Below are 20,429 nucleotides of genomic sequence, written 5' to 3'. Positions count from 1 at the left end.
TGAAACGACTCTTTGCCGCGGAACCCCAACGCTGTGCTCACACCGCCGCCATGGAGGCCATAGGCGTTGGCGCCAATGTCCTGGCCTTCGTCGTACTGGGCATCAAGTCGGCAAAGCTGGCCCATGACACACTCTCTGCGATCAGTGACGGCCCAGTCCGTGTACGGAACCTGGCAGCCGATTTCCTCCAGCTGCATTGGATCCTTGAGCAGTTACTTCAGTGTCGCGCTGCTGCAACTGACACGGCCCTGCATGGTCAGGCTCGTCAGTGCTGTGAGACTCTTGGCAAGTTGGCAATGACCATCGAGCGACTCCAGGTCTCTCCCAGGGAGAGAGCCACTGGGAGGTTCTGGAGGCGTTTGAAAGCTGCCATTAGCGAAAGTGATCTGGAGAAGCTCGGTTCCTGGGTAGCACAGCAAACTAGTATGCTCAGCTTGAGGCTGAATGTGCTGTCAAGGTAAACACCTTTGGCCAACAGTGTACCACACTGACTGACGTGGGCGTTATAAGCAATGCAATTTATGCAGCGAGAGACGGGAACGAGAAGATCCAACAACAAATCCATTCATTCGGCGCCTCAATGCAAACCCAATTCGTGGCGCAGACGGCAACCATCCAAGGCGCTGCTCAGAGCATCACGAGTAGGCACAATGATGGAAGAAATGCCCTTGAGGCAGGCCTGTCATCCATTCAACAAACCATCGAAGCCACTCATTCTATCTCGTCCGAAAATACCCGATCTATGTTCCAGATACTCAACGAGATCAAAGATCGCATCGCTCCTGATTCCAAGGATGATCCAGAGACGACCCATTCGAGCGGTCACGATGAGCATGCTATGGACGAAGCCGCTCTAGGGTTGGATCAGAAGCTGCTGGGAAGTATTGATAACCTTTGCAGCTTAATCAACGAGAAAAGGGACGCTGTCGACGCCTACGAGGAAGACGATGGCCAGGCGCAATCTGCGATCGAGAACCTGGAGGAGCTTGTACAGAACCTTCGAGGGCAGAAACTCCCCGTTTCAGATCCAAAGTCATTTGTCAGCGACTTGGGTCGATTTGGTAAATGGTTTGGGTCAGGGGCATTGTCCATCAACTCGAGAGGTATGTTTCTAGAACTGCAACAAAAGCTTACCAGTGCTCGTTTCTGACTACCTGTAGTCGAGAGTTCTCGAAGGCCTCTCACCCAGGTGGTAGAGCAGTCACAAAGCTTTAGTGAAGCCGACATTGGAGCTGGGAAAATTCACCTCATGGTCCAGAAACGGAAGCGCGCAATAGACACAGCAGACCAGGACGACGACGACGCGAGAGAAAAAAAGCGATGCCATACCGACTTTAGGATGACAGTTGCCTACCTACCAGGCAGGGGACAGAGCCGCCACATGCTATTGGCCTCATTAACACGACAGGAACTTCTCACGAACAGCATGACGTGCATCTCTCGACTGCAGATCAATCGAGTTTTGCCCGAAGGGTCGCTGGTATTCCAGTTGGTGGAACAGGGCGACCTTGGGGGGCTCAAGGAGATGCTGCAGGACGGCAGGGCATCTCTTCAAGATCATGATGAGCATGGTGCCTCGTTACTCTTTGTAAGTAAGAGGTATGACCTTTCACCAATAAAAGCTAATAAAGAGCATTTCAGTATTCGATAGAATATCCAGAAGTGTGCAAGTTTTTAATCGACAGTGGACTCGATGTTGATCATGTCGCCGGTGACCCTGGGTTTCCGAAATGGCAGGTGTGAGTTTAACAAGTTTCTAAAAATCGAGACCACGCGTTGTAATCAATGACTGAATTATAGGCAAGCGCTCCAGGTAAAGGACTATAGTGATTCTCACCGAACGCCTGGAGAATTGCAACGCATCATCGAGTGTCGCCGGCTTCTGCTGCGTGCCGGTGCTGACCCAACCTTGAGCGTGGGTGGCGATGGCAACTTTCTTGAGGAGGCGATTGAAGGAAATGTCCCCGTAAGAAGTCGGTCCCGATGGATTATTCAAGCTAATATTAGCACAGGAGGTAATTGAATTGGCCTGGAACCCGGAATTCGTCAGGCCGCTTGCAGACATCAACACGTATCGCACCACATGGGGCAAATCTCCTCTCCTCAGCGCATGCAGAAATGATAATATTGGCTACAACTGGCAGTGTTTCCATCAGCTCCTCAAATTCGGTGCCAATATCGAGGATCGAGATGAAGGCGGGAGGACTTGCCTCCACCTATGCATCGACAATTTGGATCTCCCCGATCAATTCGAAGGAGACTTGACCCAGTTTGAGGCCATTCAGTATCTTGTACGGGAAGGCGCAGATCCACGCGCTGTGGATAAGCACGGAATATCTGTCTCTGACGTTGCCTACACCAAGCATGGATCCCAGGGGATCAAGTGCAGCTATCCTGGTGATCTCTGGGACGCGGTATTGCACAGCTGCGGCTACGACATCGCCCAATTTCGCTCAGGACATCAACGCAGAGTGAGATACACTACGTCAGCTCACAATTCAATATCGTCCTATCAATACAGCCGCCGCCACTTCGAAAAGTTATGGGCAGGGAGAGAGGCAGAATGCCCGTACTGGAACGATAAACCCTGGCCGCCCTTGGGACCTGGGGAGGGAGACAGCGATGACAAATCTCAAGACCTCGAGTGTAAATGTCAGGCTTGTTTCCCTTACAACCCCAAAGGTCAAACTGCAGAACTTGATAAAGAAGAAGATGAGGAACAGGCAAACTCTGATGATGGGAGTGTCAGAGACTACCCGCACCGCCTCTACGTGGATCAGGGTGAGAAACAGTCAGAATCGGACATGGGAGAAGCGATGAGCACTGGGGATGTGCAAAGCTACTGGAACGAGACAGGCACATTGCCTGGTTTTGGAGAGCTGATGCAAGGCATGCTGAGTGAGAAATGGCAGGACTCCCCTGACCTTGGACACTCGATTGTCGGCACACCTCGGTCACTCAGTATGGATCTTGAGAATCCATGGCTTTAAGGAGTCCTGGGTCAATCAAAAGGAGAGTAGCTGTTGTTCCGTACAATCCTAACTTACAGCGACCACTGTCGATAAGCAGCCGATAGCCAAGGTATCTATACCCTTTGTACCGATCGCCTTGAAGCTGCAAAAAGTTTCAATCTCATTCCATGCCTTGTCCACCATGGCATGCATTGTCCATGATGCCTCATCCCCCACGCCTCCCTCATGCCTTCCTCATGCCTCATGCCTCAACTTCAGCCTTGACCCTATTACAATTCCACTTTGATATTACCACCTCACTCCGTGTAGAAGACAAAAAACTCATGCTGCGCTTCACTTGGAAGCGTGTCGCTTGCTGGACCCAGCAAGGACAGGGGAGCCTCGGCTCGCGTTGCTAGACGCCGGGTTAGACGAGCCTCTAGGAGCCGGCGAGGGGCTGGGAGGTGTCGCACGAAGGGGACAACCAAACATGCTAAACCAGTTATCCTCCGTCTCCGAGCCTGGAGCCCCAGGAGTGCTGGGGCGTTCTGGGATAGGCTGTGCAGCTGGCGCGGGAGTCGTGGCCTGTGGAGCCTCTTCGGTGTTGTTTGTTCCATTGAGCTGGCTCATCTGGCTGCCTGGAAGAATTCGAGGCTGCTTAAAGGGAGAGAAATGCACATCTTCGGCTGCTGCGGCTGAGCGGCTGGCGTTGGAGGCGAGTCGGGCTTTGTTGACTCTCGCCATTGCGGCGATCGACTCCTCAGCTGTGCCCGGCTGGCACTCAAAGCGAGCTGCCGAGTGAGGGTAGATTTGAGTAGTGTATCCGTGAGTAGAGGAACTTTGAGCAGTGTGATCGTGAGCAGAACGACCCTGGGTAGAGTTGGCCTGGGTAGAATAGCCCTGAGTAGCATGGTCCTGAGTAGAATGGCTCTCAGTAGAATAACTCTGAGTCTGGTGACCTTGAGTAGACTGGTCGCGAGGAGAGTGACCCCGGGCGTCCCTGGCAGCACTGCGAGGCTGCTCCTGAGCAGGCGAGAGACCAACCAAACCATAAGCTCGCACAAACTCTTTGTGAGGAGTGTAACCCACAGGAGGGGGGCTTACGATGACGGGAGAACTGAGGGTGGTGACGACTCGAGGTCTCAGCTGAACCGGCCCGGCTGGGTGAGCGGGTCGCAACATGGCGAGGCTCGTGATGGGCGACTCGACGCTCTGGTCTCGATCCCACTGAGGACTATCATCAGTATACCAAGAGCCTCCGGGTGTCGCATTGGTAGCAGAAGGGGTGTAGTTTGACCCAAGGGGAGATGTGGACATCCGAGGACGCTTCTGAGCAGGTCCCCATGACGTGGCGGGAGGAGAACTGCCCGGGTTGGATGCAAGGGAGCGTCGACCAGAAGACGACGGAGCGGGTCGTTTGTTTGTAGATTGTTCATGGGTCGAAGAGGAAGAGGGACCTTGCGAGTAGCCAAGAGAGCTCCGGGTCGAGTTCTGGGGAGTAACAGCTGGCTGAGAAATCACAATCTTGTCATCACTCTGAGATGGGGAAGAGTTGATGTAGGAGATGTCAGATGTAGGCTCAGACTGTCCTGGATTGCCACCATTGCCCTGGGAGCCTGGAGACCGATTGTCTCGGTGAGAGTCGGGAGAATGGTTGTCCTGACGAAAGCCCGCAGGCTGGTTGTCGTGATGAGAGTCCGAGGACTGGTTGCTGTGACGAGAACCCCAAGAGTCGCCGCTGGGACCAGAACTTGAAGAGGGCTCATACGACTGGTCGGAAGAGTTCTGAGCAGAATTATGAGGGGTCTCCGGATACTCAAACGGAACTAGGTCGACATCATTTTCAGAACCGGGCGACTGATCGTTTTGAGGGAGCTCCTCATGCTCAGTCTGAGCTGGGCCGACATGAACCTCTTGAGGACCGGGTGGCTGATCGTTGTGGTGAGGAATATCCAGCTGCTCAACCTGGGCTGAATCGACACGAGTCTCTGCATGTTCAAACTGAACCAAGTCGGCAAGATCCGCTTGAACACCAGGCGACTGACCATCGTGGTGGCGAGACTCAACGTGCTCAGTCTGAACCAAGTCGGCGTGATCCTCTTGAAGACCGACTGACTGATGGTTGTGGTGAGCGGCCTTCGCATCCTCGGACTGAGCTGAATCGACATGAGTGTCCGCATGTTCAACTTGGGCTATGTCGACACGAGTGTTCGCATGTTCAAGCTGAACGGATTCGGCATGACCCGTTTCAACACCGGGCAATTGAACACCGTGCTGGGAAGACTCGACATGCTCAGGCTGAGTTGAGGTGACATGATCTGGTTGAGTGCCCAGGGACTGATCGTTATGGTGAGCGGATTCCACACCGCCCATTAGGTCAACACTCGGGAGGCGAGCGGTCGCCTGCTCGGCGGGCTCCTGGGGTGGATCATGGACTTGTCGAGAATGAGGAGGCGCGACGGGGCGCGGAAGACTGCCACGGAAGGTCTCGGGCGTCATGTTGTAGATCCACTCGGTGAGCAGACGGGCAATGTCATCGCTGTTGGTCTCGAGGAACATGAGGTGTCCGTTGCCAAAGATCTGATGCTCGTCCAACTTGATCCACTGGACGGGAACTCCGGCCTGGACCATGAATGACACGGTCATCCAGTCATACATGATGTGGGAGCTCGCGTGAGCCGTGACGACGGCTTGAGGAACCTTTTTGAGGTTGTAGAGCTCGCGATATCGAATACGGTCTGACATTTCGTGTTTACTGGTCTCACGATTCAAGATAACTTCGTCTTCGTGGAGATTGCGCTGCAGGTAGCAAATGCCTTTTAAGTCGGGTCTCAGTCGCTCTTCAATGTCGAGGGGCAGCTCTTGATCAGGAGCCGAGACGCCCGCATGGAAGCTGGCTGGGGGATCAAAGGTGAGGGGAATGTCAGTCAGGCCGTAGATCCGAACCCCCTCAACCCGTCGTACGTTCTGAGTGAAGATGCGGTGGCCGTTTGCTGCCGTGCGGGTCGTTGTGCCGAAAGGAGGGCCCACGGGCTCAATGGCGATGACTCCGGCGACAAGATCAGGCTCGACGTCGGTGGCCAGCCAGGCCATCATGCCTCCGGTGCCCTCGCCGAGAAGAAATGCCTTTCCGGTGTGTTTGAGGAGTTCCTGGAGAGCATTTTGGCCCAAGCACTGGCGCTCAACCTTTCTCAGGCAGAGCGTAGTCAGACCAGCACAGTAGTTGGCGAAATAGGGGTCATCATGGCGAAGACCAGACTGTGAATAGTTAATATCATCCTCTCCTTTAGGATAACATCTGCTTACCCCTGGCCACTTATCGTGGAACTTTGCCGACGGATACTTGATTCTGGGATTTGTCGCAGTCACCTTTTCGGGGGCCGTGAGCTCACTCTCGACAGTCTGAACCGACATAGAGTGATGCTGGAGCGAATCGCAGTGCGAGCCTGCGAGGAATTTGGATCTTCCACTAGGGGGCATGTCCACAATGTAGACCGTGAAGCCTTGCCGGAGAAAGAACGAGGCCCATCCAGGTTGGCCATCTGGCTTGGTTGTCTAGACCTGGCCGGTGTGGTAGTCTCCATGGATGAGGACAATGGGAAAAGGGTGAATAGTCTCTGGTGGGGTGAGGCGCTCGACATACATCTGGCCGACTATGTTGGAAGCCGTCGCCAAGGATCCGCCCAACCGCCAGTCCACATTGACATGGAAGGTTGTGCGAACACACACGGCCTCAGGTCGAATAGGCTCCCTCGCCAGAGGGTTGGTGACGACAGGCTGGTCATTGCTGGTCTCTGAGTAGAGAGCGGGGGGATCCTCGCCCTTGACAGCATCCTCGCTCTTGGCGGCATCGCCAGAGGCGGGCATGACTGGGTCTAGATCGGAGCCCATGAAGGGATCCCCAAGGAGATCTGCGGGTCTGTGTCGGAAGACTAGATCAGACATGATGATGGACGCGTTTTCTAGAGGTGCTCAAGTGCCTAGATCTGAAGCAAAGGCCTCGGATAGGTCTGCCAGGATCTTTTCCTGCTGTTTGAGACGCGTAAGTATGATGATCTGAAGGAGAAGTGGGGTGAGGAGGTGAGGGGTGTCGAGAAGAGGGGAGAGTAGGCAGCAGTAGAAATACTCGAGAGTTCACGCGACATACCGAACAGCTGTAGATACTCGTGATATGGGAAAGAGAGCTACTCTCTTGTGATCGAGAGAGGAAATCTGTAGTCGAAGAAGTGTATGCCTCGACGCGTCGAACACGCGGAGTGATGAAGTGCGTTGCCGCGTCGCGATGCAAAGAGAGATGAGTAGGTAAGAGAAAAAGGGTAGAGGGGGGGAATAAAAACAAAGGGAATAGTGCGAAGCCCTATATTTTTTTAAAACCCTAATCCTCGGTTGTTTGCGGCTTGTCACAGTTCGTCGAGCGTCGAGTGTCGACCAGCCGGCAGGGCAGTGTTTGTTGTCGGGACGAAGAAGGGGGGCGCGTTTGCCTGAGGATGATGGGGGGCGTGATGCTGGTCCCAGCTGCGGATGATTCTAGACGAACACCACGCAGATGATATTTCCGACCCTAAGATGCGTCAGATGGATGGATGCTCATTCAGAGAGCTTCTGTGCTTTGCTTGAAAAGATATAGGAGATTGCATGGGAGGCAAGCAGCTGGATGACAGAAGCGTGTTTCACCAGATGTTGCATATTTGACTGCTCATACGCGCTGGAAGAACTGCCAAGTGCATGAAGTTGTCTGTTGGCCGTTGCCCGTTGTCCCATGACCTTGTTGATATGATCTGTCAGGGTGGCTAACAAAAAGCATGCATGGTGATGCCTCCCGGCCAAGTCGATAGATTACCTGGGCAGAAGAGCACGCACCCATCCTTACAAAGAATTCCATTTCATCTACTGCGCAAAAATACATTCTCAGAGGCAAAGGGAAACCAGAAAAAATCGTATTATCTCAATATGTTATGATGTCCATCACCCCCTTTCCTCATCTTCATGTTCACCAGCATTTGCCCAAAGACGACCCCACGACATCTTTCGATGCATCCTCCTTCTCCACATCACTCATAGAAACACTCTCATCGCTGGGTGCCGCTGAGGTTGGGTTGGGATCCTGTCGAGGTGCGTCATCCGGAGATGGTTCCGCCCGGGCGGCTTTTCGTCGCCTCCACGTCTCATACATCTTCTTCAACGCCGCATCCACAGCCTTGATCAGAAGACGATCAATAAAAGTCTCCGCGAGCCGACCGATGACCATTTTCAGTAGCCCGCCGAGTAAGCAGGAAATGGTGCACATGGGGGAGTTTGTACCTTGGTGGTGTGGCCAGGGCAAAGCGACAACTGGTCGACTCTCTTGGATGGCAGATTTGTGTCGGGAACTCGCAAGGAATGTCCGCGAGTGTTTGGTTTGGTAGAGGGTGTTTTACTGAAGGATTCTGCGTAGGAGGAATCACTCGGTTGTGCGATATTGGCTAGATGCTTGCTTGCTCTGGAATTGCATCTCGGTGGCTGCCAGGACCTTATATACCCAAAAACTCCAGGCTTGAGCACAATTACTACTGAATGTTCATGCCAAAGCCCTGAAAAAGCGTCTTGTTCATTCTGATTTCGCTTTGTATTAAGCATGGGATCGGTATATAGGCCTGAACCAAGCCAAGCTCAAGGCCACAGCTCTTGTTTCATTGCCTGCACAATAACAGAACTACATCTTGGCTTTGTTGCCTTTAAAATGCCTCGCAAGGCATACTCCAGTGCCTTTGTGGCTTCCTACAATGATACTTGGTCAACTCTGTCGAGGCCGGCCCCTGGCAGGCCATACATGTCCTCTCCGACCATCCACGGAACAACCTTGCCAATACAGCAACCTGGGACTCGGTCGTAGACTCCAAACTTATCACTCGTGCATAAAAACCATCCTCTCAAGGAGAAGAAGGCTCTGGGGCGTCGTCCTTCATGTCTGGCACCCACCCCTTGGGTCTCTCGCTCCCTCTGACAACGAGCCCGTACCCCAGCTTCTCGACCTTCTTCACACTCTGTCGCATGGCGCCCATCTTTCCTCGCCAGTCCTTGGTAGGAACGTCTGGTAGAATCTCGAAAGCGCAGCCGAGCTCTTGGATGTCGCCCATAATGTTGCGGTCCTCGACGCCAGCCAGCTCACCGGTCTGCGCAGTCGTGACGGTAGCAAAACGCATCAACTCGCCAAAGAGATCAAAAACACCATACATGTAGTCATTTGGCGTCAGCGAAATGTCAGCCGGCATGGCCTTTTGCGTCTCCTCGGGCGTGATGAGCTTCTGGTGGCGGAGGTAGTGGGCGAACGAGAGGGCCTCGACAAACTCTTCCAGGCAGCGCAGCGGCGACGTGTAGCGGTAGCGGTTGACGTTCTGAAGATCAGGGGCGATTCCTTCCAGGAGCTTGGCGATCTCGGCGAGGCGGGTGTCCATGTCTTGCTGGATGTTGGGGGGGAAATCCTTGTTGAGCTGCTTGACTCTATTGAGATGTGAGCTGTCATGCTTGAGATGGCTGGAGGCTGGCTGACCTCTGCAGGGCAAAGATACTAGGTCGGTTAGCATCAGAGTTATCGAAATGATGTTGAATAGGAAAACTCACATCTTCTTGCTCTGGGCTGTCACATCTCGCGAAGCCTTCACAATCCTCTCCCGTCGATCATGATGTTCATCAAGCTCATCGCGGAACCCCTCAAACATGTCATGGAACCTTCCCCTCGGCTGCTGCTTGTACCCCCCAGGACCCTTGGCACGGGCGTTGCCGTCGCGATCTCTCTTAACGCCGCTCGACATCTTTTTTTTTTTTTTCGTGATGGTGGTAGTGGTGACGATGATGCTGGAGGTTGGTTTGGATCAAGTGCGGGCCTCTGATTTGCTGATGTGGGTTTGGGGTTTGGCAGGGATAGCTTACCTACCGCTGATGAAATTGTTAGCTCCCGTCTCGATTTGGAACCTCATTCATCACGTCCAAAGCCACCATCAACAATAGGACCACAATCTCCAACCCGGACATACGTCTCCAGCTTCAAATCCCTTCAAATCTGTACAATAATAGTCTCTGCTTCCTCGCAATGACCCTAGCATAGCGCAATTACACGTCCTGACTCCCCAATCGCTTCAACACCTCATCGCCAACTGGCCTCATCTCACATCTTCAAAAATGCCCTCCATAACGCCCCTCCTCCGCACAACCCCCCTCTTCTTCATCTCCCTTCTACTCCGCCTCATCCTCCTCTTCTACGGCCTCTACCAGGATGCCCACTCGGCCCTCAAGTACACAGACATCGACTACCTAGTCTTCACCGACGCCTCACGCTTTCTTGCCTCAGGCTCAAGTCCCTATGACCGCGACACCTACCGCTACACGCCTCTGCTAGCCTGGCTCCTCCTCCCGACTGTCCGCTTCTCTGCTTTTGGCAAGCTGGTCTTTGCTGCGGCGGATCTACTGGCAGGATGGCTCATGCTGCGCGTTCTTAGGCGGAGGGGCATGGATGAGGCCACGGCCGGAGGCTTCGCCGCGTTGTGGCTCTGGAACCCCATGGTGGCCACCATTAGTACGAGAGGGAGCTCGGAAGGCTTGCTGGGAGTTCTAACCATGGGCCTTCTATGGGCTGTCGAGCGGAGGAGGATCAGCCTCGCTGCTGTCATTCTGGGGCTTGCCGTCCACTTCAAGATTTATCCCTTCATCTACGCACCAGCTATCATCTGGTGGATGGACGACGAACGCCTGGGAAAGCCTACAAAGGCTACCTCTCAACCATCATCTCTGATCAACACTCTCACCAAGTTCTGCTCGCCAGAACGTGTCAAGCTTGCCCTCATCAGCCTTGCCACCTTCATGGGCTTCAACCTCCTCATGTACTCCATGTAAGTCCTCAACTTGAGATGTCCACCTTCAAGTCAACTCACTCTTTCTAGCTACGGTACACCATTCCTTGTTCATACATACTTCCATCATGTCTCCCGGATTGATCACCGTCACAACTTTTCCCCCTACAACGTTCTCCTGTACCTCACTTCCGCAACGCCCGCCGATGCCACGCCCTCTATCCGCATCGAGTCTCTCGCCTTCCTCCCTCAGCTTCTCCTCTCTTGTGTCCTCATCCCTCTTGCCCTTGCCAAGCGTGATCTGGCAACATCAATGATGGCTCAGACTTTCGCTTTCGTAACCTTTAACAAGGTCTGCACCTCCCAGGTAAGCAATTCCTGTTCTCAACCTCTGGAAACCGCACGGTATATTAACAATTGATGTACCTAGTACTTCCTCTGGTACATGGTCTTCCTACCGCTCTACCTCCCCAACTCTTCCTTCCTACGAAGCCCCAAGCTCGGCATCTCGGCTCTCCTCCTCTGGATCGTGTCCCAGGCTGCGTGGCTGCAGAACGGCTATCAGCTCGAATTCTTGGGTGTCAGCACCTTCTTCCCGGGCCTGTGGTTGTCCTCTCTTGGGTTCTTCCTTGTCAACTGCTGGATCTTGGGTATCATCATCAGCGACGGGGCCGATGTACCCCAGTCAGCTGCTTCTTCCGTCAAGGCTCATCTTGAATAGGAGCATGTTACATGCACGTTGAAAGCACTTTCATACAAGACTTGGCATATTTAAAAATCCATACAAAGTACATTTTGAACAATCTCATTCATCGATTATAGTGCCAAATCGCAAAATCGTAGAGGGTATACAGGCGAGTGCCCACGGGCTGGTTACCTTGCGTTACTCTCTGCCCGTCTTCATAGTCCAGTTCTTCAGCAAATTCCACCCAAGCAAGTTGTTCTCAGATTCCATATCGACAAATCGAATTCCAGATGATTATCCTTGCGCCCCCAAACTCCCTGCAGTCCGGTCCGTCCAGTCCATTTCCGTCCTACCCCTGGGTATGTAGTTCACATTACGAGCTTCATTCCACCTGATTCCAAGAAACGCCTTCTGCAAAACAAAAAAGAAAGAAAAAAAGCATGTCGAAAATGCTGGGCAAAAATTCGAGTAGATCGTGTTCGGTCTTCGTAATCGCTCCTATAGTTGCACGTGCGTGCTCGTAGCGAGGCCCATGGTCTGGGAGGTTATTGGATGGTGATTCCCGTTGCGAGGGATCGGTAGTTGGACAGCTTCAACGACGTGATCTTCGTCTTTGGTGGCTCGGGTGTTATCACCATTCTGCCATCCTTGTTGTAGACGATGTTGCCGAATGATTCGCTCAGCTCAGCGAAAACGGCCTCTGGGCGAACACGGCCCATTTCAGCCAAGATCCTATCGCTCCAGACACCGGAACAGACCCCGTTGCGCATCAGAAAGAAGGGGTTGAGAGGAGGTAGGACAGAGTCTATATCCAGGTTAGCCAAACTCATCCCATAGTACACAGACAACTTACCCAAATCAACGAATCGAATCCTCAAGAACACAACTTGCTTAAACTTTTCAAGAGATCGAATCGCTGACACCACCAACTTATCGAAGGCATCAATGAAACCCATGTCCTGAATTCCAGACCCCGACTCATGAAAGCTAGTCATATGCCGGCAGCAGTTCTTGACCGTCAGATCGATCGACTTCAGTCTCGACGTCCGAGGGTCTGTCGATCGCATCGCCATCTCGAAGAAGTGGTGGCACACACGGCCAGTGTATGCAAAATGCTCCAACGAGGGCAGCGCCTCAGCCATTCTAAGGCAGATATGCGTCTTTTGCACCACCTTGGAGTAAAAGACTGGCATGACTCCCTCGCGACGGTAGTCGCTCTCGAGGCAGAGGTTGAGGTTGGTGATGTGGCGAGGCAGGTAAGGGAGGAACTCGGACATGGTGATGTAGCTCTTGGACTTTGGCTTACTATACGAGCCCTGCCACTCGACCAGACTTGGTAGCGCATTTAGCACAGTCGCAAAATCCCGGTCATCACGCATGAGGTTCCATTGGCCCCTGGTCACCAGAGTCTGCACTGATTCAAGAACAGTAAGATCCTTGTGGATAGCCGGGTCAATCCTCTGCTCTGGGAAGTGGAGGACTCTAGGAGCCTTGCGACGCTCGCCTCCCTCCAGCGTCAAGACTCTGGCCTGAGGCAATGTCTGAGCAACAAACTGGAATACCTGTTCCAGGGTGCAATTGTTACCAGGCAGTGTGTAAGTTGCGTTCGTCAGGCCTTCCATCGTCACGGTGGGGAGCGTCAGGGTGTTGGACAGCGCAACCGGGCCATACGTAGGCTGAAAGACGGGGAACCAAATCTCGATGTGCTTGACATAGGCTTGAAGGTGGTCGTTCAAGGCAAGGTGGAGCATGGCATCCTCGAGGCAATCAACCGTCGCCTTTAGTTTGACATGACGATAGAGTCGCTGCTGAACGAGGATTCGCCAGATGTCGCTAACAAGTGCCAGCTCGGTCAGTTCCCTTCTCCGCGAATGCCTCAGCGCAGTTCCCCAGCTCTTTGTAATGCTAGATACGGCCATCGAACTCCGTGAGGTTGCCGAGACCCGATAGCCGAACAGGTGATCCAGAATCGCCTCATGGACCTCGATGGGTAGTTGGTTGAAGTCGGTGACGGGGCGAGGGAGGAATATGGGCTCGTTGTCGAGGGCGGCAGGAGAGCCAGTGGCAGGCTGGTCGTCGTCACCATATCTTGAGCCGATGAAGCAGCAAGGCTTGGAGTGTCGACGGTCGGGATGAGGAAATGGAGTGCTACTCGGTCTGGTCGGAGGGACAAAGTCGGAACCCTTGGCTTGGTCATGAGCCGGGCTGGAGGAGCCAGGCGAAACAGGGTTGGAGGTAGTGTTGAGGAGGCCCGTCATCATGGACGAGGCCATGATCGAGGCAAACTCGGCGTCCGAGTCTGGTTCGTCATGGGGATCGTCGATGCGGTCATTCCGCCTTGTTGAATAACCATCTCGGATCGGTAGGAGGGCGGAGGGGGTAATGCAGGCTGAACAGGGCGAATGAGGGTCGCTATGGCCGTCATCGGCGGTATCCATGGGGTCGCCGATGGAGTCTCCCATATCGCTATCGGGTCGCGGATCAAGGTTCTCGATAAGATGGCTACAAGGCCGGCTCGTGGAGCATCGCAGAGAGGATCGACGTGAACCGCAGCGGCAGGATATGGCGAGTGCAGCGAGAAAAGAGGAGTTGACGAGTCAGAGGAGAGAGAAAGCTGATGCCCAAGGCTCAAGGGTTGAAAATGAAGTCGGTTCACAGGACACAGACGAGAGAGACACCGAGGGGAGGGAGGAGAACAGGTGACTTTGGGGAATTGCCAGGGAGGGGAAATCGCAATAAAAAAAAACAGGACCCGAGCCCAGGGGCGAGATTTGGGAAACGAAGCCGCAAATGAAAGCCGAACGAGAGGTCGATTCTTGGACACTAATGGTAAGCGGGAGTAGAGAAAAAAAACAAGAGGGAGGGAATGAGAGTCAGAATGAGTGAGAGAAAGGAGCGCGGAGGCAAGGACGGAAAGACACTGACTGAGGTCGAGTAGTGTGTATGTACTGCGTACCTTAGTAGTGGGAGGCGTTAATTAGCAGCAGATGCCCCCTCTTTGATTCATCCAGTTCTTGGTCAACAGCCGACGGGTTTCTCCTAGACGCCCACGCCCAGACGAGCCGGAAGGGAAGGGAAGGATGGGGAGGGGTTTCCCAGTCGGGTCACAGTCGGCGGCTTGCTTGCACTGCCCGGTAGTATGATGCACTCGGGATGTGATATGCGTGGCAGAGCGAGTGAGCCTTGCTGATGGCCGGGCTGCTGCTGTTGCTGCTGCAGGCGTGAGTGCTGTGCTGTGCGTGCCTCGCTGCGCTGTGCGTCCTTGACTGGGACCAGGACCTTGACCTTTGACGGGGAAGCCGGCAGAGACCCATAGAGGGTCGAAAAAGTGTAATAAGAGTACCCGAAACGCGGCAGATGGATCACGAATGCGAATGCTGTTCCTGCTTGTCCCTGGCTGCGCCGAATCTGGTCGAGTATTATGCAGTTGACGACCTGGAAGATGCGAGCGAAGCCACTTTACGCGCCTTGCCACGACGAGAGAGAAGAAGCGTCGAGGACCCGGTGATGCTGAAGCTGGTATTGGACGAGCAGCATGGACAGGGACATGGACATGGGGTTAAGGCAGCGTTGTTGATAGCGGAGCGGAGCCTGGCCTGGCCTTGGAGTCAAGTTGGTTTGGTCTGGTTTGTTATCAAAATAGAGGGTCGCGTGCTTGGCGGGGCGATTACCTACCCACGACGGAGGAAGTCCACGGGGGAAGGAAGGCATGTGGGAGAGGCTGCCGCAGACTGGGCTGGAATTGTGGATGTTACCAGCAACGCCTGCGGGACCGTGGCAACACTAACAACACCTCTTGGAGACCGACACGATGCAACGAGCCGAGGCGAAATTGCTCTGAAAACTCTCTTCTCTTTCTTGGGGCGGATAATGAGATGAGCTTCTTGACTGATGACACAATCCCTCCCCTCGGTCCCTTCCGCCCCTTCCACCTCCCACCAGCCCTGTGTCTAATCTACCTACAGAACACGCCAACGCAGGCCGATCAACAACGACGTGTACGCCTCACTTTGGTCAGCTCCAAATGCCGCTACAGATGCATTACTGAATCACCAACTTCCATGTCACATCATCCGTGGCCCTTTTTATGGACTGTCTCTTTTTTTCTCTCAAGCCGAAACCTCCAGCCGCTGGACCTTTGCGGCCTTCAGATAAACACCCAGGCCTGTATCAGGTGAACCATGGAAAAAGGGCCCCTCTCATGACCCCTGCAAGACCCTGATCCTCCTTAGCGCCGGCGCCATACTCGATCTGATGGTCTGTTCTCCTCGTCCGTGATGCTGCTATTGACAGGCTATTGCATAGGTTACCGGTGGTCATTCCAATGCCGTCTGTCGCAGAGAGCAACGAAATGAGGCTGATGGCCGTTTTCTCGGAAGAGAGACACAATAACGGCCATCAGAGACATGCATTTTGCACACTGAAACATTCCGCATTCGTGTCCGGCCGAGTCATCACTTACTGCTTGGTCAACAAGGTCCCCCATCCCATCACCAGGACTACCCAGGAGCCGCTGAGTCAAGAATATCTGAATCAACTCATACCAGCCCTATTCTTGATTGGGTGTGCAGCAAATATCACAATGCAGTGCATTTTCCCATTTTGGTCATTACCAGAACATTAGTTACGGCAATCCCAATGTCAAAGCCAGATCTTGATGGTTGTCACATGGATCACATCATCGCTCACATCTCACATTTTTATCCTCCGCCGTGTTCACATTGTTGCGAGTCCAGCTCACTGCAGGCTTCGGGCAATGTCAAATATGGCTTTCACACACTTCATCATGTATAGGACCCAAAAATACGAGGAAGTTTCCTTCAGGGGCCAGGCAAGAGCTGATCGATCAACTCCTCCATCTCCCATACGAGGCGAAGGAGTTGCCGGCATGCCAAGGTTGCATCGAACTTCCCACACTGCATGGAGGACTTCAGGCTGACTGTTACACTAGACGCAGATCAAGAGGGTCTCAAGTGTGCCCACAAGTCGAAAAGTGTTGCGAAATCCCATCTCCTTGAGACCCGTCGTGATCGCAAGAGCAAGGGCAAGACTACCGATCCCAGTCTCCCCAGAAACAAGAATCGACACGATACCATGATTTTGATAGAGCTTCCCTAGCGCCCTAGTCATGAACTCTTCGCAATGGAAGCAAGTACGGATGCACGCCGACAGATCGTGTGGAAGCCGAAAGTGCCACACCATCTTTCCGGAGTCTGGGAGTGCACCGGCGTTAGACAGTTGACACAGAGCACGATTCGAAGACCAAGAAGTTTTGCCTACGCAACCGCCAATGCCAAGAAGGCGACAATTGCCACGAGTGAGTTGGAGTACACCCATTCTCCGAAAGCGAGGCTCCGACGGAAGGCCTTTTACTATTCGGCAACACTCTTAGAGGGACTTGGCAGACTCCAACGCCATAGGTAATGCCGACTACCTAAATTTTAAGTACCCAGTCGCAAGAGACAACTGGTCAGTTTCCGGTGGCATCCTGCCGAAGCAGGGCCTGCTGATTTGTTCCTGAGCAGGATAGTAGGTAGTTAACTGGCACAGACTAAGGCTCCCAATTGAATGCAAAGCTGACCGCTGGATTTCATTAGAGAAACCAAGCTTGACCCTTATTTATCCCCATACGGATGCCCCAAGAGTCGACTTAGTCAGTCCCATTAACGACAGCAACCCATAAAAGGGTTGCCAGGAGGCGCCAGGCCCCTATCCTGCGTCAAAGATTCTCAGCCCACATCGAAACACTATAGCCCCCTTCTGCTTTCCAGCCAAGGTACATGAGCTCATGCTACAGCGTTTCTATCCATCTGTCACGGCTTCCTGCGAGCGAGTTGTTACGGAAGTGCTAGCAACGATTACAGACCATGCTCTTCAGGGACTATATACTTTAAGAAACAGCAAATGCGATGGACACGGTTCAAGTTGCCGAGAAATCGTGATGGCTTGTCAAGTTCTTCACAGTAAATTACATTACTCCTCATCCCTAGGAGCTCCATCCTAGTTTCCGACATAGACAGCGACCAGAAGGCCTCCCGAATAAGGAACCGTCGACATCTTGAATCCATTGGCGGGGTCCTCAAGGTAAGCCACCAGTTCCGTGTATCCCGTCTTGGCAGCCACGTTATTATCGGCAACAACTGTAGCACCTGGTCTCATGCGCGGGTGAACCAGCTTCAGCGTAGGTAAGGCCAGAGGAGTCCAAACTACAAGACGTTCAACATGCTGCTCGAGGTAATATTTTAGTAGAAGAAGAACTTACTGTCAAGCAACAGAAAGTCGATCTGCTCCGGCAGGTCTGTCTTCAGCGTCTCTCGCAAATCACCCTCTCTCAATTCGATGAACTTCTCAATGTCATCACCAGCAGCGCTCCAGTGCTCTCGAGCCCGAGCCGCCTTTGTCGCCTCGTTCTCGGTAGCAATCACCTTTCCAGGCTGCGAGCCAAAATTCTGGGACACTGCGAGGGCCAGGTATATAGTGCTCACACCAAACGATGTTCCCGCCTCGACGACGAAGCGAGCCTGCATAGACCGCAGAAGAAGGTAGACGAATGCGCACTTGTCAGGGTCCAAGGCGACAAACTTGTCAATGGCTGTCGAGGCGGGACCGTCAGTGCTCACATATGGCGGCTCGTCAAGTGCTTGCTTGTGAAGGTCTCGGAGAAGGTCCAAAGTGCGGGGAGAGGCGACGATGGAGTCCAAGGTTGTTTCGATTACGGAATAGTCAGTCATTTCGGCGTCGTGACTGTTGGTAGGTTGGTGAGAACTGATTGAAACTTGTAGACAATAAACACAGCTGAAGGTCCAAACGTTGCTCTTTATGCTCAAGCTAAACCCCGCGAGTTGGTGTGAGTTGCATGTTGGAGGCGCCGATGCCGATGCCGAAGCCGATGCATGGGACATGACTCAAAGTGGAACCTCCCGGGAGAAGGAAAGAGATTCCCCGCGTCTTGTCATGATCCTGGAGATCCGTCTAGGACCGTAGTAGCATTGCATGCACTGCTGGTCTTAGCACGCAAGGATGCATATTCTAGGCGGGTCGAATCACGTTGAACGATTGAAGAGACTAGCTCCATGAAACATCCGGCAAACCAAGAAACTATGGGCTTGGCGACCGGGCAGATCTCAAGTCTCTGTTTCTGTAACGTCTTGATCATGGCTCTTATGACGAATCGGGTATCAGTGTCCAGTTCACCAACATCCTCTGGCTGACTGAGAAGGCAAGTGTATAGGTCACCAAAAAGCACCAACACTGCAGCGTGACAGAGGAGAGAAGATAGCCAATGACCTACATGTTAGTAAACCATCTAGCGAGGTGACTATAGAACTTCACAGAATCGCCAAGGATATTCCTTGATCCAGCATAACCTCCAACCAGGACACTTCAATCCCCAAATCTCTTAATTTCCAGACTTCTCTCACAAGCTCCAACCCACGATTGTACGTCTGAATACGAGTCCACTTCGCCAGCCTCTGGAACAGCGTTTCCACCAAGGCTCTCTCCTCTACAAACGTAGCAGGCAGCTCAGGACCAGTGATGACTAGCAACGGTCCCACCCAGTTGAGCAAAGGATCCTCGTCGGGAACATACCTCAACGTTTTCATAACTTCAAGCACCATCTCTATCAAAGACGAACCTTCAGAGGTCCCTTGGCCTTGTGTGGCGTTAGCCTGGTAAAGCATGATGAGGCCAATACTGCGATATCCTTCAGCCAGCTGTAGGAGCCGTTCCTGCTTAGGCGCGGCCTTGGGGGGTTCCCAGTCGCGCAGACGTTTTTCCAGGTCTCGATAGGTTGGCATGAACGTGGATCCCGAGTCAAGAACCCGGCGGAAATACTGGCCTGCCTCTGAAATGAGGGGGCAGAGAGTACTCGAGACTCCGGTGACGGGGTGGATCAGAGAATCGAATGGCTGTCTTTGAACTGCTCTGAGAACTGAAGCGGTAGATGGATATGGACTCCCGGTAGGCACCAGGAAGGATGAGAAGGCTTCGCAGTAAAGGTACAAGCCGAAGAGATAAAATGTGAAAGGGTCGGTCGGCGACGCATTGGCCAGAGACTCGACAGTATTGCTGATGCCGCTGAGGAAGATGATGCCAGAGTCTTTTCCAGAAGGATCCAGCCAAGCTGAAGAAACAAACAGTATCAGGGAAGATAGTATCGTGGTGCGAAGGAGAGTTTGATGTTTTGTTTGTGATGATTGCAACCGATCGATCTCCTTGCGCAGTGATGAGATGGCCAAACCCCTGGTTTGAAGAGCAGACGACAACTTGTCTGGTAAGAAATGCTGTTGATGGGCCTCTGATACACTCTCCAGTGTATGTCTTAGAGCTTTGGAGTGCCGCAGCCAGCCAGAAAGAGTATGCGATAGGGGATTCGCGGGCGGATAGAAGATGGCCATACTGAGACAGGCGCTGTCGTACCAATGCCTGAGGGTGTCGTTTTCAAGAGCGCTAGGAGCCGAGGGGGCGCGCTCCTGAGATATCCAAGGCCTTTCGATCTGCCAAACATCGTGGCTAAAGTTGCCGGTGCATGTCTCGTGACGGAGCTGGCAGCGTGTGCACACTGGCCTCTTCTCGTCGCACTTGACCTTGCGGCGTTTACACTGCTCGCACCCGCTGCGAGACTTGGTCCGATTCTGTTTTGATGGGCGCATGGCCTGCATGATATGGGTCCGAAGAGGTGAGTTGAGAGTGATGGTGTGGATGAGGAGAGGAGTTAGTTCGGCCGGAGTATCGGGGTGGGGTGGAAGGAAGCCGGCCAGCTAGCGCCGTGACCTCCGATCAAGTACTAGGTACTGCAACTTAGGTTCATAAAGAAGACGATGTCATGAAGGCCTTTTTATTGGTTTTCTATCCTCGGCTTTCTTTGGTCTTTTGAAAACCGTTGTGCAGACAGCGGTAAGAGGTAGAAATGTCACCAACATCCATCCTTCTACTCTGACACGCAGCTTGACATGGACCTGGGTC

The 20,429-nt window shown here is 53.2% G+C and overlaps 5 protein-coding genes and 1 pseudogene across 6 annotated transcripts, besides 1 other annotated feature; 2 read left to right on the top strand and 4 right to left on the bottom strand.

Annotated features, from left to right (window-relative positions):
* Positions 1-50: 50 nt before the first annotated feature.
* NCS57_00164500 (uncharacterized protein) lies at positions 51-2,990 on the top strand (the record flags this gene model as incomplete). The annotated part of the gene is made up of 6 exons (XM_053051702.1): positions 51-457; positions 511-1,103; positions 1,161-1,588; positions 1,642-1,739; positions 1,801-1,966; positions 2,013-2,990. 6 exons carry the CDS (start codon positions 51-53, stop codon positions 2,988-2,990), a joined length of 2,670 nt encoding a protein of 889 aa, XP_052920217.1.
* A 315-nt stretch (positions 2,991-3,305) lies between these two features.
* On the bottom strand, positions 3,306-6,896 carry NCS57_00164400 (uncharacterized protein; the record flags this gene model as incomplete). The annotated part of the gene is made up of 3 exons (XM_053051701.1): positions 3,306-6,209; positions 6,258-6,420; positions 6,595-6,896. The coding sequence occupies 3 exons, from the start codon at positions 6,894-6,896 to the stop codon at positions 3,306-3,308; spliced, it is 3,369 nt and encodes a 1,122-aa protein (XP_052920216.1).
* A 1,964-nt stretch (positions 6,897-8,860) lies between these two features.
* On the bottom strand, positions 8,861-9,757 carry NCS57_00164300 (uncharacterized protein; the record flags this gene model as incomplete). The annotated part of the gene is made up of 3 exons (XM_053051700.1): positions 9,552-9,757; positions 9,481-9,498; positions 8,861-9,431 (listed from the first exon to the last, which is right to left on the bottom strand). The coding sequence occupies exons 1-3, from the start codon at positions 9,740-9,742 to the stop codon at positions 8,861-8,863; spliced, it is 780 nt and encodes a 259-aa protein (XP_052920215.1). The 5' UTR covers positions 9,743-9,757.
* Positions 9,758-10,109: 352 nt separating this feature from the next.
* On the top strand, positions 10,110-11,498 carry NCS57_00164200 (GPI mannosyltransferase 1; the record flags this gene model as incomplete). Its single annotated transcript, XM_053051699.1, has 3 exons — positions 10,110-10,816; positions 10,868-11,144; positions 11,208-11,498. The coding sequence occupies 3 exons, from the start codon at positions 10,110-10,112 to the stop codon at positions 11,496-11,498; spliced, it is 1,275 nt and encodes a 424-aa protein (XP_052920214.1).
* Positions 11,499-12,007: 509 nt separating this feature from the next.
* On the bottom strand, positions 12,008-13,924 carry NCS57_00164100 (uncharacterized protein; the record flags this gene model as incomplete). The annotated part of the gene is made up of 2 exons (XM_053051698.1): positions 12,008-12,267; positions 12,316-13,924. The coding sequence occupies 2 exons, from the start codon at positions 13,922-13,924 to the stop codon at positions 12,008-12,010; spliced, it is 1,869 nt and encodes a 622-aa protein (XP_052920213.1).
* Positions 13,925-17,462: 3,538 nt separating this feature from the next.
* NCS57_00164000 lies at positions 17,463-18,235 on the bottom strand (annotated as a pseudogene). Its single transcript has 2 exons — positions 17,725-18,235; positions 17,463-17,668 (listed from the first exon to the last, which is right to left on the bottom strand).
* Positions 17,463-18,235: a sequence feature.
* Positions 18,236-20,429: the final 2,194 nt, after the last annotated feature.

The sequence above is a fragment of the Fusarium keratoplasticum genome, chromosome 1 (assembly GCF_025433545.1).
Source record: "Fusarium keratoplasticum isolate Fu6.1 chromosome 1, whole genome shotgun sequence".
Taxonomy (NCBI): Eukaryota; Fungi; Ascomycota; class Sordariomycetes; order Hypocreales; family Nectriaceae; genus Fusarium; species Fusarium keratoplasticum.
Note: the sequence above shows the minus strand (reverse complement) of the source record. Positions and strands in the feature narration are given on the sequence as shown.